The following is a 17,544-nucleotide window of genomic DNA, read 5'->3' as shown; positions in this document are numbered from 1 at the left end:
GAATTAACCCAAAAAAAAAAAAAAAAAAAACAGAAGCCCTTTGTGGACAAAAACAAGCACCTCTTTATTTTTTGCTCAAGAGCACCAGATTTTCCATTCTCGGGATTTCTGCTCACAAGCAGCCAATGAGCTCACTGTAAGGAGCTGATTTAGCGCAACTTAACGTTAAGTCCTGTGATTAGCAAACGTGAAGAAATGTAATTCCAATCTTTGGAAGGATCAAGCAGGAAGGAATCATGCAAAGGGGCACAATACAGGAAAAACTGCACTGAAGTGGCCTGTACGTTAGGCGACATTTTGGTCGATTGCAGTGATTTTGTGATTACACATTTATAAAGCTAATGTGCGAAAACATTTATTTAATAGAGGAAAAAGCAGATTTAAATCTATGATGTCTTTGACTTCAGTATTTTGCCACTGCTGCAAGTCAGAATGAGCTGTGGAATAGTTACAATTAACTGCTCTATGCTCAATTTGAGTATATGAAGCAGCTTTGCAAGTAAACTAACTAACATCGTGGATATTTCTACAGTGGTTGTAAGCAACTTTCAGTAAAATAATATTTTTAATCATCATTATAAACTTTATCAGTGACAAGATTCAAACTGTGCTGCAAATTCTCACTTAAGTCCAAGATATGCGTGTCTGACAACAATCAAACAAATCAGACATTTCCAATATATAGAGAAATAACCGAGGACCAAATACTGAGCCATGAGGTACGCCACAAACAATTCCAATCTACACGCACCTATCTAATCAGATTCCCTGATAAACAAAATGTAATCAAATTCAAGACTACTCCCTGTTATCTAACATATTCCCAACTTATTCAATAACTCATAACAATAACAACTTTGTTAAATTGCATGAAACGCTTCTTTTTTTTTAAGTATCAACAAAAGATGTCCTGTTGTTCATGGATTTGGTAAATTCAGTTGTTGATCAATACGATTTGCCATCAGTAATTTGGTAGTACTGCATGCTAGTGTGCCTTTAGGGACTCTGAAAGTGATAAATAACGGAGCCACAGAAAACTACTTTATGCTTGGTTTGTGCAGCAAACCCATAAGTATGTGTGGATCAATAGAATCGGATGAACAATGAAACCAAAAATGAAAGAATATGTATTGAAAATGTTGCTACTTTTTATTTCTAAGGTTGTTGGGTTTTTTTAGACACAGGGGTTATATTGTTTTTGTTGATATATTTACAAAAACAACGTAATCTTGCACATTTTGCGTTGTGCATATTATCCAAGGGCATCTGTTCACCAAGTTAAAAGAAAAACAAGTGAAATCAGATCATAAATAATCTGGGGGTAAAAAAGAAAATGTGCATATGTATCATTTTAGTAATATCTGATTGTGGCTGTGATGGCTTTTCTTCCTAATTAGCTGCTAAGAGAGGAGGCCCTCGGTGGATCAGAACAGCAGTATCATGGGTGCGCGCGTGTGGTTGTTGCGTTAAAGCCATTCGATCAGATATGCTTGGAGTGTGATCCATTGTAAAACTTCCAGATAAGAACAGTATAAATCCTTATCACTGTGAATTATGACCTCCTGGCCTCCAATTCCCTGTCATGAGAAGAAATAAGTTCATTTTTTGGGGGGCCCCTCTTTAATGAATAGTGGGGGGGGCACAGCGATGCTGGCATGTTGTCAAACAGGGGACACACAAAAAAAAAGTCTAAAAATAAAGGGCGGTGGTCCTGAGAGCTGTCACACACACACACAGCAGAGTAATGCCTGGAAGCAAGAACCCAGCCAGGACACTTTGGCCCGGAGTCACCGCTTAACTTACCTTCAGACAGCTCCAGCTCCAGCTCCGCCAGCTTCTCCCGGACCTCCGCCGGAAGGGTCATCGCGACCGCCGGCGTGGGCTCCAGCATCATTGAGAGCAACCCGGCGGAGGTTCTCTCAGCCATGGTGGTCCGGTACAAAGAGGTCCGCTGACGCGATGAGGACAATGCGGCCAAGCGCGACTAATAACAACGATTGGAAATAAATAAATAAATAAATAAATAAGCCGGAGTGAGCGGGCGCTCCTGGCTGCGTCTCGGCTCAGAGCGATCGGGGTGTTGGTGCCTCTCCTGCGTCGCCGCCGCTGCTGCTGCTGCGTCTCGCAGAGGTGTGCGAAATCTCTCCAACCTTCATGACACGGCTAGCTGCGTGGCTAGCGGACACACCTGGCTCCGTGCTGCCATGCACAGAGTCCGGGCTGGCTTCTGTCGGAGCGTCCGTGGCCGTCGGCTCTCCTCGGGGACTGTCGGCGGCTGCTGCTCCTCAACTGTGGAGGAAACTCATTCAACTCCTCGCTCGCTTCCCACGGCGCAGTCGCCATTGCATCATAGCAACAGCAGTCCATACAGTGCGCGTTCACGAAGGTAGCACGCGTGTGTGTGCGTGCGTGTTTACGAACTCTCTGCTAGAGCTTCTTGTACAACTTGCCTGCCTCCTACTGTCATATTTTTTAAGGCACTGGCAACAACAACAAAAAAAAGAAGAAGGAAAAAAAAAAAAGAAATCCTGCGCAATGTCGAAGCTGAGATTTAAAGAAAATCCATCTGAAACACACTATAAACGAAATGAAAATGTTTGAAAAGAAGTGTACGTCTAGCACCTTTACGGAAAGTTGAGTGGAAGGAAAAAGTGTGCAAGAAAGGAGTTTCACCCCGCGAGAATGAATTTCTTATGCAGTTGTTATGAGCAGTTTATGGTCTCTACCAGGGGTCAGCAACCTTTAAAACCCGCAGAGTAACAAAAGTTACACATCTCTTTAAAACAAGAGCTTGTTTTTGTGGTTATACTATAGGACATTTGTTTACTTTTTTTTTTATTAAAGATTAAAACATTTTATTATTTAAACCAACAGCATGCTTATGTTTAGGTTTAATGCATTTTTCTTCAATTGGACATTTGATTTTTATCGCAAATGGCATCAAAATGATGAAAAAGCAACCTATTGACAAAAATATACTTCATTTAGCTTCAGTAAAATATTCTATACACCATTAGTTTCTTTCTTTCTGGAAAAGTTATGCAGATATTGCAGAACTAAATGCATCCTAAAGCTAGCAAATTGAAATTGCCTTTACATTTAGAAACATTGACCAATTTATTTCCCCCTGCATTTTTGGTCTAAGTTTTTAAGAGCCAAAGCTGAAGGTGTAGCTCTGGAGCAGGTTGCAGACCCCTTATCTGTACACAATCCGAGCTGGAATGATTAGAATATGATTTGAGGGGCCCAGTTGTAAATAACTGTGGTGATTTGTTTGCAGATTATTTAATTGGGCAAAACTGAACTTTGTAATTTAACGTTTAACAATCATTTCTTTCGAAATGTAATTGTCCAATTAACTTATTTAGTAAGGGACGGCATATACGGATAAACAAATTGCATGAAGAATAAAGTGATTCTGAAGATAGAAGCTGTACATAAATTATGGCGATCGGTTTTTACTCTTACTTTCTTACTTGCTTTTACAGTCATGTCTGGTGTACAGCATTTCAATACAAACCCAGTAAAGCAGGGAAGGAGGGACAACGTTTAGCTTCCTAGCTCTTTGCAAGGATTTTCAGTTACTTGCTGATATGTGTTGTGTGTGTGTGTGTGTGTGTGTGTGTGTGTGTGTGTGTGTGTGTGTGTGTGTGTGTGTGTGTGTGTGTGTGTGTGTGTGTGTGTGAAAAGTAACCTCATGAGCAACAGAAATTATTAAACTACCACTGTGGCATTCAGTTGCTTATAAAACCCTTGTCAATATTTTTATTTAAAGCAACAAAACCAGCGCTGAGATATCACTACCTTTCAAAACTATTCATGTTTAGTTGCCTCTCAACCTTAAATTAAAATGGTTTGAGAGTTTGCGCCATTTCATCTACAGAACATGCTTACAAGTTTGGAGGTGTACTGTTTTCGTTCATTGTAAAGCAACCAACAAATAGGACAACATAACAGAAAAGTTCCTCGTGCAGAACTCTTCGCCCCCTCCACAGTCAGCGCTTTGTAGAGACACCTTTTGGCGGAATAACAATTGCAACTTGCTCTGAGTATTTCACGTTGAGCTCGCCACATCTTGCCACCGGGATATTTACCCACGCCTCAAGGCAAAACTGCTCCAGCTCCTTCGTGTTGGATGGTTTTCGGCTGTGATAGTGTAACCACATATTCTGAATTGGACTAAGGTCTGGGCTTTGATTAGGCCATTCCGACATATTTAAGTGTTTTCCCTTCAAAAACACTCAAGTGTTGCTTCAGCAGTATGTTTTGGGTCATCATCGTTCTGCTGGAAGGTGAACCTCCATCCCAGTTTCAGAATACTTTATATTATAGGGCTGGGGCCCTCAACAGCGGGCTGCTTTGCATATATGTGGGGTCGGATTTACACGATGGTGAAGACGACTGCTAATTTGACACTTTTCCAGCAGACAGTTATTTAAAGGCCACTGCGAAATACAGTCATATTAAATACATTTAAAAATGCGTTCCAGTGGGGTTTGTTTGTTTGTTTGTTTGAAAATTAAGCAGGTATGAAACATATTTTTTTATTGAGTCCACAATCCTGTATTAAAAATGTTTTTTTAATAGTACTGGTGAAATATTCTATTCTAAATAATCTTAAATGTCACATTTCGATGAGCTGAAAACATCAGTGTGTGTAATTATGCCAATGTATTCTAAGTTACTGAAGTTAGTTAACTTTTCAGCAATATTCTAATTGTTGTAAGCCAAAGCCCCTTTAAAATTTTGTGGGGAGATCCACATGGTACAGGCTGAGCGCAGAGGTTTAACCTCTTTGTCAGAGAGTCGACATAAAGATGAAATCCCATTTCCTAGAGTCACTCATATCTTTCACTTGTCGAGCAGAAATATACATGCAAGTACATCTAAATATAGCAGAGATTCATGTTTTTGTCCTTTTGAGCATGCTTAGAAGTATGCCCATGAATATACTCAATTTTAGCAGTTAAAAGCCTTCTTCCTGCACCACATATACAACTGGGACAACCTTTAGGGAAAAATAAAGGGCAAAGGGTAAAATAGGATTCAGCCAAGACACTTTTATCTGGTCTTTCTTCTGCTTATTGAAAGCTTTTACCCCATTTGGCTGGAATTTAGTAAGTTCTAGTTTAGTTTAGTTATTGTTCACTGATTTGGACACGTCTTTTTTCTTAACGCTATTTTCAAATATCAGGATTTACTTCTAAACTTTGCGGTATTAAAAACAGCCGATGATAAAATTAAGCTTCAAATAATACTAAATACAATCAGGAACTCAGACTCATTACAGAACTTCAAATCACATCTCAAAACCCACTTATTTAAAACTTGCTTTTCTGGGGTATGCTTTTTTTGTTTATTTCTGTGTTTTTAAAAATTTTTTGTAAAGCGTTTTTGTGTCAAAGTGTTCAAAAAGCACTATATAAGCTTGATGTATTATTATTATTATTATTAATTACTGGTATGAACCACCTCTGGGTTGTTGGTAACTGATATAAAGACACTCAAAATTTTATGTCAAAGACTCTAAAAAGAACAGCAGCATTGCCCAGAACCCCCCCCCCCCCCCATTATAAAAAAGACATGATGTGCAAGATGATGTTATCTCACTTCTGTTTTTTTTAACAGTTTGAATGTTTTGCTCTGTGTCCCCAATGAGTTTTGTTTAGTTTTTCATGTGTTGTAGTGCTTTGCATGTCTGGGCGTCTTTGGATTTACATCCCATTTCCCTTCAACTTCCTTCTCCCTGCACCCTCCTGTACCAGTGGACACAACACATCAGCATGAAGGGTTACCATATTGGATTGCTTGGGTAAGTTTGCCAAAACAATCTTGGCCTCAGTAATTTTCTCTGGTCCGCTCTCCGATCTGATCAGGGACAACGTGTTTAGCGGCATGCAGTCGTTGTCCTGTAAACGATGCGGGCTGCATTGATAATTGGGTAACATTTTAGGGAAAAACCTGACCTGATCAGAGAACTGGTATCCAACCGACTTTGGCCGGAGCTGCGCTTCTTTCTAGAAGTATTGCGAAATTTATTAAAATGCTGACAACCCAGGGTCCAGATCAGGAAGCAGTTTATGGAACATAAAATATCTCTATTTGCAGGGATTCACAGTCAATACCTTGATTTTAAATGATTTGAGTGATTGATTTTGTCCCTCAAGTTCCAGCAGTATATCACCTTATCTATTGGTTATCCCACATGCCAATCATTCTGACACGCTCACGTAACACCAAGGTGTGTGCACTAGCTTCGGTGTTAGCTGTTCATTCATGCCCCGCTGCTCTCACCATATACTTTTAACATGGCTGACAAGTTTATGAGAAGAGGAAGGCCTCGGTAGAAGGAAGTAAGACCAGAGTGGATTTGGGATATTTTTTTTTTTTAACGCAATGACCCTGAGGAGCAGAAGAGCAGGTAAGACGGTCCTGCGCATGGACAGTTATTCAAAAACGGACTTGGGGAAACTTCTGGAAAAATCGCAGACTCTACCTTTAATCAATGAGGCAGAAAGCCTGCTGTTAAGACTAGGCTTAAAACTTTCCTTTTTGCAAGCTTATAGTTAGGAGTGGCTTAGGTTATCAGGAGCAACATGCTATAGGACATAATGGACACTTTCCTTCACTCTGCTACATTCTCCTACTACTCTCCAGTCTTGCATTGTTTGCTGTCATTTCAACTCTTTATAGCAGCTACATCTGGCCTGGTGTTCTGTTTAGATGTGACATCACCCCAGAGCGGGCTTCAGATAAGCTACTGCTGCCAGCAACTTCATATTATCCTTCTACAGATGATGGTTTGGCCCTGTTGTTTAGTTTTCAACCCTGTCTGTCTCCTAGACAAAGCTATTGGATACGTTTTTACAGCAACTAACTGTATGTACTGTCTTTCACTCTACTTGAAAACGGGCACTGAACTTATCCGATTAGCTGGGCTTCTCTCCTAGATTAAGGTAGTAAAGCTGCTATTTCCTTATTTTTCCTCACATATAACGTACGCCTAGATCAGTGCTTCTGTATTCTTTTTTATGCATCTCTGCTCTGTCTCCTCAAACCCCCAGTCAGTCGTGGCAGATGGCCATTCACGCTAAGGCTGGTTATGCTGGAGGTTTCCTCCTGAAAAAAGGTAGTTTTCCTCTCCACTGTCACTACTGTTGTAAATTCATTAAATCATTTAAAAAGTCCCAAATAAATGCATCAGACTGCCATACAAAAGTTATTAATTTATATAAATACACTTAATTTTATATATAGACAGCCAGACATTGGCTATTTAGAACAGAAAAGGCTTTATACACGAGATACATCACATGCCAAACAACAACATGGTTACATAAAAAAGAAATGACTGGAGATCTAAGGAAAAGTACCAAACTTTTCCTGTTAAAACCCATTCGTTGTCATAGCTGCATATCATGACAGAGACACAAATTCACATTTAATAGGAAAACACAGAGTGATGCGATAGTAGCTTAGTGTAGAAACAGATTGTTTTATTTTTTTGCTCATATCTTTAATTTGGACCCCAATGTTTTTTCCTGAAGTCATGAGCTGCCAACTGAGAGCGTTACTGCAAAATAAAATTTTCATAGATTTTTTTGGATTTTTTGTTAATTAAACAAAAATATGTTATCAGAAAGTACCTATAGTACTTTTGTTTATTGAAGATATGTATAATTACCAATTAATAAGACGGTCACAGGGAGCATCATGTGATGTGACCCACACCAAATTATAAGGTCATGAGTTCAATTATTATTTGCATATCTAAAAGTTATTTATAATTAAAAGTAGTGATATGTAAGTGAAATATTACAAAAGAGAACCGTTATAAATGTTCAGAATTTCTAATGCTGATCAATCACAAATAAGAGTCGTTTTCAGACTGTTAGACAATATACATAACATATGTGCAGAGTTAAAAAAAAGTTTAAATAATAAATAAATACTTAAATAACAACATGGCGTGTTATACTCAGTGAAGAAGACTATATAAAAAAAATAAATCATTTCAGTAATTCAATTGAAAAAGTGAAATTATGCGGATGCTAATTTTAATAGATATAGTTTAAATCTAATGAAAACCCAAAATTCTGTTTCTAGAAAATAAGAATATTATATCAGATCAAAACAGGCGGATTTAATACAGAAAAGTTATAGTACGTCTACACAGTCCTGATAACGACTGCTGACTTAACAGTTGTTCAGTTAACAACCTCTACAGAGCAACAATGGTCATTGCTAAAGACCCCAACTGTTCATAGTTTGTTTAGTGTAAATTTTTAAGAGAAATATTTAAAGAGCTTGGGGGAGAATCACAAGGCAACGATGGCAGCTGTATTCAGTGCTACAAGAGCCATATGGAGATGCCGATTTCCTTTTCCAGCAGGATTTGGCACATGCCTACACCCTTAAAAGTACCAATAACTGGTTTAATGACCACGGCTGTTAAGTTTGAATAGCCAACAAAATAGCCCACAGAATATTGTCAAGAGAAGGATGAGAAAAACAACAATACAGACGAGCTGAAGAATGCTATAAAAGCAACGTGAGCAGAACTACAAACTCATTACCACCATGTCAAGCTGCACAGAAGCTTTCATTCATAAACGAAAAGCCCAAACCAGGTACTGACAGCATATACTGTACATTACAATAACATACTTTTCAGCATGTGGATATCTCTGTATTAAAAACATTTATTTTTTTTTCACTGGCGCTGTAATTTAATTAGGAACAAAATTTTGGGTTTTCATTAACTGTATTCAACAGCTATCAAAATTTACAGAAATAAACACTGGAAAAATATCAACATGCGTGTAATGAATCTGTATGTGCGTTTCACTTTTTGAATTAAATTACTCAAACAAACAAAGCATCGCATTCTAACTCAGTAGAATTAATCCCTGTAGTGTGCCTTATTTCCTTCTAACCACTAGGGGTCAGTGTACACACAGTAAACATGTTCTTCATAAGGTATATTGTGAGTATAGTGCTACAGTATTAGGACCTTTGTGAAAGCAATGACGTATCTATTGTAGATAAAGATGTTTTCTCAGAGTATGACTTACATCACAATGATAATGTGCTTCAGGATTTTTTTCGTTATGGTCATGGATGGCGTTATTCACCACCGTTTGAACATCAAGCAGATGCATTTTCCTGCCAAGACACAAGAGCATGCAGTTTAGATGAAAAGAACGACATGATGATGGGCCTAGACTGAATTTGTTGGTGAGTGTTTTTCCCCACTATCACCTCTTGGTTTTGCGTAGGGCATCAGTCAGTGCTTTCAGGTAAACGGAGTGATGTTGCTCCTGTTGCAACTGCCTCCCATCCGTCCAGCTTTGACTCCAGAATACGTCCGCGTCTTTGGTGATGGCGTTATTCCTCTGTTGGCCGCCGTCTGTCTCTAGCTCGCCCAGGTTCTCCCGTTCCGTCGGAACGCTGTAGCCCTGGATGAAGAAGAGTTTTGGCTTGCCGGCCAGCACGGGGCAAGCGTCAGCTAAAAAGGGTGCTTTGACTTTGTCCAAATAAAGACCTCCGCCTCCCGAGTCTGTACCCAGGAGAAAATTAGCCGTGCCACGGCTGATGATGCAGCAGACAAAAGCGTCCCCTTTGTGGCTCTCTCTTTCTTTAGAAATATCTCGGAGAGTTGTTAAAATCTCGTCGGCACCCAGCATGGAATGGCGGAGAACTCTGAATTGGAGCGCCTCAAACACCTCTTCTAACATTCCTGATGAGTCAAGAAACAACAACATGAAATCATGAAATATAGATGGGGAAAACCTTCAAAATAATATAATTTTTTAATCGGCAAAGCGCAACCTCACACTGGGAAAAAAAAAAAAATCAGGTGTAGAATCAGTTTTAATTGGCAAGTTGCTTAATGCAACATGGAATTTGACTTTGGTTCCATTTTGCTCTCAATAAAGACATTTTAAGAACAAATTGAGTGTAATAAATGAAGCACAATCACCTGTGGCACAATTATCAGTATCCCTGCAGTTAAAGTTTGTAAAATAAAAACCTTTCAGCACCACAGCTCTGAATCTTTTCCGGTACAATTTCACATAGTATGAAGCACAGGGAGAATTGGATCTTGACTCATTTCTCTTTTCACAGTCCGTCCAGAGTCCCTGGCCCTCGCTTGTGCCCTTTTTCTCTTCAGCCCTGGGGTTCTGCAAAGGGTTTAGGTCTGCTTTGATGGGGACTCATGTTTTGGGTTATTATACAGCTCAAAGACCCGATATTGATGTGATTTTCATTAAATAGTAAACTTTAAAATTGTATTGGGAATTTGAATTGGCTTCTTCTACACTTGTTTAACCTCTTAAGACCGGACAGCTTTAGTCCAAACAAAGGCTTTTAAAAAATAACTTGGAAAAAAAGGCTGAATAAGATCAGTTTCTCTCCAAATATATACGTTTGGTCAACCATCAACCTCATTTACAGGTCTGTCTGGAGAAAGAAAAACAGATGTTTGAAGAGAAATTTATCATTTTTAGGCATCAAAAAGCCTCTGCTTAGACTGAAATTATCATGTCATGTCTTAAAGGTACAGTTGACGGCCTTCGTTTAGCTTCAAGTTCGGGGGGGGGGGGGGGGGGGGGGGGGATCATGTTAACTACTGGTTGTCCCACATGCCGATCATTGTGAATGCTCATGTAACGGCAATGTGCGTGCTCATTCCTTGCTAGCTTCCTCTTGCTGGCTGCACATGCGCACTTCTACTGCTTATGTATATCCGGTTAGCTTAGTCGCTAGGTTAGCTTTGGTGTTAGCTGTAGCGCCACTGCTCTCACCGTATACTGAAAATGGTTGAGAGTCGCAAGAAGCAAACTGTCTGACAAGTTTATGAGAAGAAGAGGAAGGTGCCAGAAGAAGGAAATAAGACCGGAGTGTATTTGGGAGATTCTCTCCTCCCCCTGAGGAGTGTAAGCGTAGGTAGGATATTCAAAAAGGGATCTGGGAATTTTTTAAGCTACATTTCCAGATAAATCACCCACTCTACCTTTAAGAGGTTAAAGGGATTGAAAGCGATACCAATAAATGGGCCGATGGCAAGTGAGCAAAAAACAATTTTTTTTTTCTTAACTGGCAAATCTGCTTTCCCACTAAATAAATTGACAAATGAAAACTTGGATTTCTGACATTTCTTAAGCATGAGATTTTGATGCAGCGATAGAGGATGGCTTTATTTGAAGTCTTTTCATACACCATCAACAGTGTTTTCTGTGTCTACACGTTGTAACATGTTCAGAAATTACCATAAGAACTTCATATACTTCTTTTATTGAGCCATGTATTAATGACCAACAGTCTCTGTGTTGTTATATACAGGTGCAACACAGGAGCGATGTGACGCAAAGAGATGCAACAGACGCGTTTTTAGCAATGCGACAGCCGCAATTTTGTCGTTTACACAGTGACACGACACATGTGACGGAGGCGGAGCGACAGTCGCTGAAGTTGAAAAACCAGAACTTTTGTGTCTAGTCGCGGCAACCAATCAGGAACTGGGTGTGACTGTGACATGGGGCGAAGGACTGCGCCGGAGACGAAGCAGTTTTCATACAACATGGAGGAAAAGCTGATAGTGGCGGTCTGCGGTCGACCCGAGTTGTATGAATCAATCAATTATTACTAACCAGACCAGTACAGAAAGGACCAAGCCTGGAGAAGAGTGGGTTAGGAGACTTTAAAGTGAAGGCATCAGCAGATAGCGCCATTGTACTATTCTATTTCTGGCTTGTCACCTACCACCTATGTTAGCGAAAGCACATAAATGTGTTCTGTGTGCATTATAAGAACTCTTTGCAAATACCACAGTAATTACAAAGATTGTACTGTAGTAATACTAGCATGTGCAGAATTGGTCAACAGATAAGAGAGCTGTCATAATCAGTTTGGGTTATTTTTAATTCAAATAAATTGAAAACCACACGATTAAATAATAATAATAATAATAATAATAATAATAACCTGCCTTGTAGTTATAAAATATCCGGATTTTTACATTTTGGATGAATAACAGTTTTTATGTCGTTTTGGTACCGATTCCTAAATAAATAGAGTTCTCACCTCCATCTTTGCCCACACAGTCAATAATAACACAAACTCCTCTTGGCTTGGCTTTGAAGTTGTATTGCTCTAGCTGATCCTGAAATGTGAAAGAAAAAGCAGACGTTTGTTAAAAATGCATCATTACAGCCTCAACGCAGTAATAAAAGTTTCAGTTAGAAATTTGCATGCACTAATGGGCAAAACTGTCACACTAATTTGGGAACAATGAACAAGATGAGAAATAAAAAAAAAAAAAGTTTCTTTAATACAAATTAGATATGCGTTCAGTTGCCTAGATGAAGCCAAAGAGAAGATGGCAATCAAAACAGCTGGAATGGATAAAACAGGGAAACTGTTTTTTTTTTCTTCTTTTTTTACAGTGTTTCACTCACAGAAGCTTGACAACTTTGTCGTTGAGGGGAACGGCGTTCAGAAGTCGCAGCTGTAAGGTGTCCAGAGAGTCAGACAATTACAGTCCATTCTTTTCAGCAGAAAACAACGGGAGTGGCGTGATCCTTGTTAAATGTTTTCATTGTCTTACCAGTGTGCCAGGGAGGCATTTGACTAAATCCCTAAATAAAGCAAAAAAAGAATTGTTAAAGAAGAAAACAGTTTAATAAGAAAAGTAAACGTGAAAACTTTTAACACATTTTACCCAAGCTTGAGAACTTTGCTGCTGAGGCAAACGCTGGCCGGAGTTCTGAGCTGTAAAGGACACAAATAAATCTAAGTACAAGGGCAAAGAACCAATAAACCAACTTTTGTGTTTTTTTTTTTTATTTAATATAAAAGGAAAATGTTTTTCCTGATAGAAAACAGCATGGCAAACTTGTTCTATTTCTCTTAAATGGAAAAGAAATTTCTCACGTAAACAGTGGTAAATAGTTTGGAGATTAGCTTATGTTCAGTTGTTTCTCTTCTGCCTATGTGGGCTTTATTTCCAGTGCTGTACAAAAAGTCTCGAGCAAGTTTTTTTTTTTTTTTTTTGTCGGTGTTAAACGAATATTTTTAATTTTTCGGGTTTTGTTTGCTGCATGTGGTAAAATACCAAAGAAATGTGAGCAAATACTGCAACTGAAAAAAAAACTTGCTCTTGATGTAATGTCTTCTTTTGCTAAGCTGTGTGTCATATAGACACAAAACTGTCACCTCTGGATTTAGGTTTCTTCCCCCCCCCCCCATTCTTTTTTGACCCATAGGTCATACGTTAACAGACAAAGAAGCCCTTTACCTGAAATTGTTCTGGAACAAAGATTGGACTAAAAGACGTTCCCCAAACCTGAACAGCAACCCCTCCTTGCTACCTGCAACAACTACGTCATCTAAATGACAGATCAGAATATCTAATTAACCTTTAAAATCAAAGATATTCTTACAACTAGCCTGGATAAACTTGATCCCACTCAGACCCAAAAATAAAAAAAAAACTAGATGAACAAACACTTTCGCTGAAAAGCTATTACATATCTTTAAAATCTTTGTGCTTAGCGAGTCTTACAGCTTTTTATTCAAACTGTAAACAACACATACTATAGGTTTCAAAACAATTAAATATATAATTTATTAAAATCTGGATTATTTTACTGACATAATTTTTAAATCTTCATCTTAAAAGATATCTCTTCAGCTCTATGATTGGATCTGTTAGGCGAGTCTCTGACCATCTCTCACTCCACACATGGTTCTATGTTTTATTAGCCCGAATGTGTTTTTGCACGGCGATTTAATGCTTGGGTTTGGCTGTCTGTTTGTTTTCAGCACAGGATCACAGTGTGACATCCGGCTTAACAGTGTTTGGCACCACCCAGAATGTCTTTTGTTCGTAAAGGCCAAATAGAAATGGTATCGGCTATGTGTTGGCATCCCTGAAATATTTCCAGGTTTTCCGGCAGTATGTTGATTAAAACGCCTCAGTGCACTGCCCGGGCTTCCACTTCTGTACTATTGCATCCTGGTGCCACATGTCTCAGTTATGTCTCGGCATGACTGTGTGGTGTGGGAGCTGCACAATGCAGGAGAGGAAGGACTTATCACGGACGGTGAGGACAGCACAGGGGATTGTGGGATGCCGTCTACAGGATTTGGACTCAGTTTATGCAGCCAAGGTCCTGAGAAGGGCCAGACGCATCTCCACTGATCCCACCCACCTGGGTAATGCCCTTTTCTTTAGCCCTCTCCCATCAGGTAAACGCTTCAGAAGCATCAAATACAGAACTAATAAACTCAGAGCTGGAAAGAAGAGCTGTGAGGACTAGCTCATCCTGCTGAGAGACTGTGGTCCATCATATGATACAGTCGCACTACTTTTATTGCCTATGTGCACACTCTTATTCTCAGGAATATCAAATTGCACATTTCTCTAAATGAAGCCTCAATCACTTCACAAAAATTACCTAGTTACTTGAGACTCATGAAGGAGGGACCGATCCATATAAGGGACTGATATCAGAGCTCTCGGACTCTGATAGGAACGTGCATGGTGTAATGCAGGGGTCACCGGCGTTTTTGAAACTGAGAGCTACTTCATTGGTGTTGTGCCAGACGAAGGGCTACCTGAACTACAAGAGTCAGAGTTCACCTTAACTTGATGCAAAATAAATACATTTTCCTTGCTTCGTTATAGATATTGCCATTTTTTTTAAATCTCTGTAAGTGTGAATATAATTAAACAGGAAGAGTAATGGTATAAAATAAAGTTTTAGATGCAGCACATTGGGGAATTGTGCTTTTTTTTTTTTTTAGAACAGGCTTAAGGGCACCACATGTGGTCCTCGGGGGCTACTTGGTGCCCGCGGACACCGTGTTGGTGACCCCTGCTCTTAGGGCTGGGTATCATCTAGGATGAGCCGATTCGATACGATTCTCGATACACAGCTCACGATACGATACGATTCTCGATACATAGCTCAGCTTGATTTGATTCCAATATCGATATTTATTACTTTGAATTAATGCTCAGTGATTCAATCACCAAAATCAGCCAAATATTATGTTTATGTTCTATTTATTGATCACTGACATATTAACAGGAAAATAAAGTGCATTTGCCTCAATGCATTTAACGTGTCACAGAAACCAAAAATGTGCCCAAACATCTGATTTTAGGGACAAAGGAGCTTCTAAAATCCTGTCAGCCGTTCCACAAATTCGTCTCACTTGCTCTCCTTCGCTGTGAACTGTAATGGTTGCGCTGTAATAACACCCCCTAGAGGTTGGGAGGTATATCGATATTGAAAGCCAGAATATCGATATTAAATCGTTTTTAAAAATATCGATATTAATCTTTATATCGATTTTTATGCACAGCCCTACCTGCTCTAATGTATGGGGGGGAAAAAATACTAAGTCTGTTGTGTCTGTGTGTCATGTTATCTGTGTATATCCTAAGCCAGTGTCCGCCTCAAACGCAATTTCACCATAGCGACAATAAAAGATTCTTGATGTTCCACAAATAGGAGACGCACGCATGCATGCCCAGCCGTAACGCTTAGATTCATCAGACCAGGTCACCTACTTGCATTGCTCCATGCTCATTTGGCCACTGTTACCATTTCCAGTGGTGGACAGGGGTCAGTGTGCGCCTCCACAGGTCTGCAGCTGTGCAGCCGTGCACTCAACAAACTGCAATGCCCCGTTCTATCAAACCCAGTGGAAGATCCTTTAGCATTTTTTAGGCAAAGCAGCAAATCTGTCACTGGGCCACCTGTGACCCCGTTGCCATTTCAGCAATGCTCCTTCCTCGGACCACTTTTGATAAATAGTGACTAACGCCCTTTAACCAAGGTGACGCACCGATTCGATAGGTCGGCTTGATTTAGTTCAACACGGGCGGGTTTTCCATGACAACTGACTCTCACGCCAGTGTGACTGAAGTTGACACAGAAAGGCGACAAGTCTCTCACGTTGACAGAAGCATAAACATGTGTGAACTCTAAGTTGGACCGCAGTATCGGTTTGGGGGCTTCCCATTCGGCAGCTGCTGTGGTTGTGGTGTGATGTCTTAATTACGGCAGCTGATTCTTGTTTTGCAGTCACTCTAGTTACGGTAACTGTGACTTCACTCCCTAGGGAAACAGCGACCGACAGTCTCCTGATGCGTCTTAAGACCAACTCGCTGCACTTAATACCACATCAAGGCAGGTGTTAAAAACATAACCCTTAATAACGGAAAAGCTAAAAAAAAAGCTAGAAGACACGTAGTGAACCGCTCTGAGCTGGTACTAATGGAAAAGGGGCGTATTGCAGACAGAACTTCACACAAGAGCTGCTGTTTTGGATATTCTCTAACAAAAAAAGAAAAAAAAAAGAAAAGTCATACAGCGAGCAACAATTTACCAATGTCCAACTCTTTTCAAGCCTCCATCTTTTCCTACTGTGGCGCATCAACTCTAAGGACTAAACCTCCCACAAACTGGTGCATGATTAGACAATACCTTTCACTTCATCGGTCAGATAATCTTATGCCTGACCATTGTGCACGGATTTTTAGACCAACCACAGCGTCTTTCTTAGGCTGTTGTGCAAAAGCCTTTACAGGGCTTTTTGTGGGTATGTACCAGATTTGCTCCTCTCTTATACTAATATTTCTTTTCAGATGTCGCTTCAATCATAATGCATAGCTTCATGCGTAATGAACCGTTTCAGTCAGCTGAAATAAAAAATATTCAGATACCCTTTTTTTTTTTACCCGTAAAAATGAAATCTTTTGCGAATCATTTGGACCATTTATATAACATCCTTTCTATTTAATACGCTCACCTGACATCTTGTAAGCAGTCACTTTTTTGAGCAGATCACGCCGGCCAATGTTGCTTAAACAGTCCTCTACCATCTCTACTCGTTCTGGTGACACTAAATCCAACTTCTCCAGTTCAATCACCACGTCCAGGAAAGTCTGTAACAGATGTTCTGTGGGATTTTTTTTTTCTTTTTTTTCCCTTGCAGTGAAAGTAAAAGCTATTGCATAGCAGAGACACACAGTCATAGGCATTTCTATCCCACCCACATCACCTGAAAGCAAAAGTAGGACCGTTTTACCTTGAAATTCCCCATTTTGTCACGGGATAGAGTCTTGCTTAAAATGAACTTTATTTGCTCCACGTCCGCCATTGAGAGGTCATCACTGATGGTCACCATCAGCACTCTGCGGAAAAGAAAACACGTTGCTGAGTACCCCTTGAGTTAGTGGGGGGGAAAAGGTTACTTTCACTTTAAAGTGCCTTGAGATGACGTGTGCTGCAGTGGGGGTTCAGGGGAGCCAGGGTGGGGCCAGTGTTTTTTCACAGGGGCACAGAACAAAAGATTTGGGGGGGGGACTTAACAGGTCAGCATTTCATCGTTTAATATATTAAGTAAGCCAAAGAGCCAATTGTGACCCCTGATCTTTTTTCAATACAGCAGGAACTTAACGAGAAACAGCTTAATTTTTAATTATTCTTATTTTTTTAATATTTAATTTTTTATTATTTTATTATT

At 39.7% G+C, this 17,544-nt stretch overlaps 1 protein-coding gene across 1 annotated transcript in view; it reads right to left on the bottom strand.

The window, feature by feature from the left end:
• Window positions 1-7,206: 7,206 nt before the first annotated feature.
• cflara (CASP8 and FADD-like apoptosis regulator a) overlaps window positions 7,207-17,544 on the bottom strand; it is an 11,422-nt gene continuing 1,084 nt past the window's right edge. The window contains exons 3-10 of the mRNA XM_012878369.3: window positions 17,107-17,212; window positions 16,828-16,963; window positions 12,725-12,774; window positions 12,611-12,641; window positions 12,462-12,511; window positions 12,088-12,166; window positions 9,262-9,739; window positions 7,207-9,165 (exon numbers count right to left, since the gene is read on the bottom strand). Coding sequence (XP_012733823.2) covers window positions 9,036-9,165; window positions 9,262-9,739; window positions 12,088-12,166; window positions 12,462-12,511; window positions 12,611-12,641; window positions 12,725-12,774; window positions 16,828-16,963; window positions 17,107-17,212 — 1,060 coding nt within the window. The 3' untranslated portion in view covers window positions 7,207-9,035. The remainder of the gene's footprint in view (window positions 9,166-9,261; window positions 9,740-12,087; window positions 12,167-12,461; window positions 12,512-12,610; window positions 12,642-12,724; window positions 12,775-16,827; window positions 16,964-17,106; window positions 17,213-17,544) is intronic.

This window comes from Fundulus heteroclitus, chromosome 7 (genome assembly GCF_011125445.2).
Source record: "Fundulus heteroclitus isolate FHET01 chromosome 7, MU-UCD_Fhet_4.1, whole genome shotgun sequence".
In the NCBI taxonomy this organism is placed as follows: Eukaryota; Metazoa; Chordata; class Actinopteri; order Cyprinodontiformes; family Fundulidae; genus Fundulus; species Fundulus heteroclitus.
This window is presented reverse-complemented; position numbering and strand designations above follow the sequence as displayed.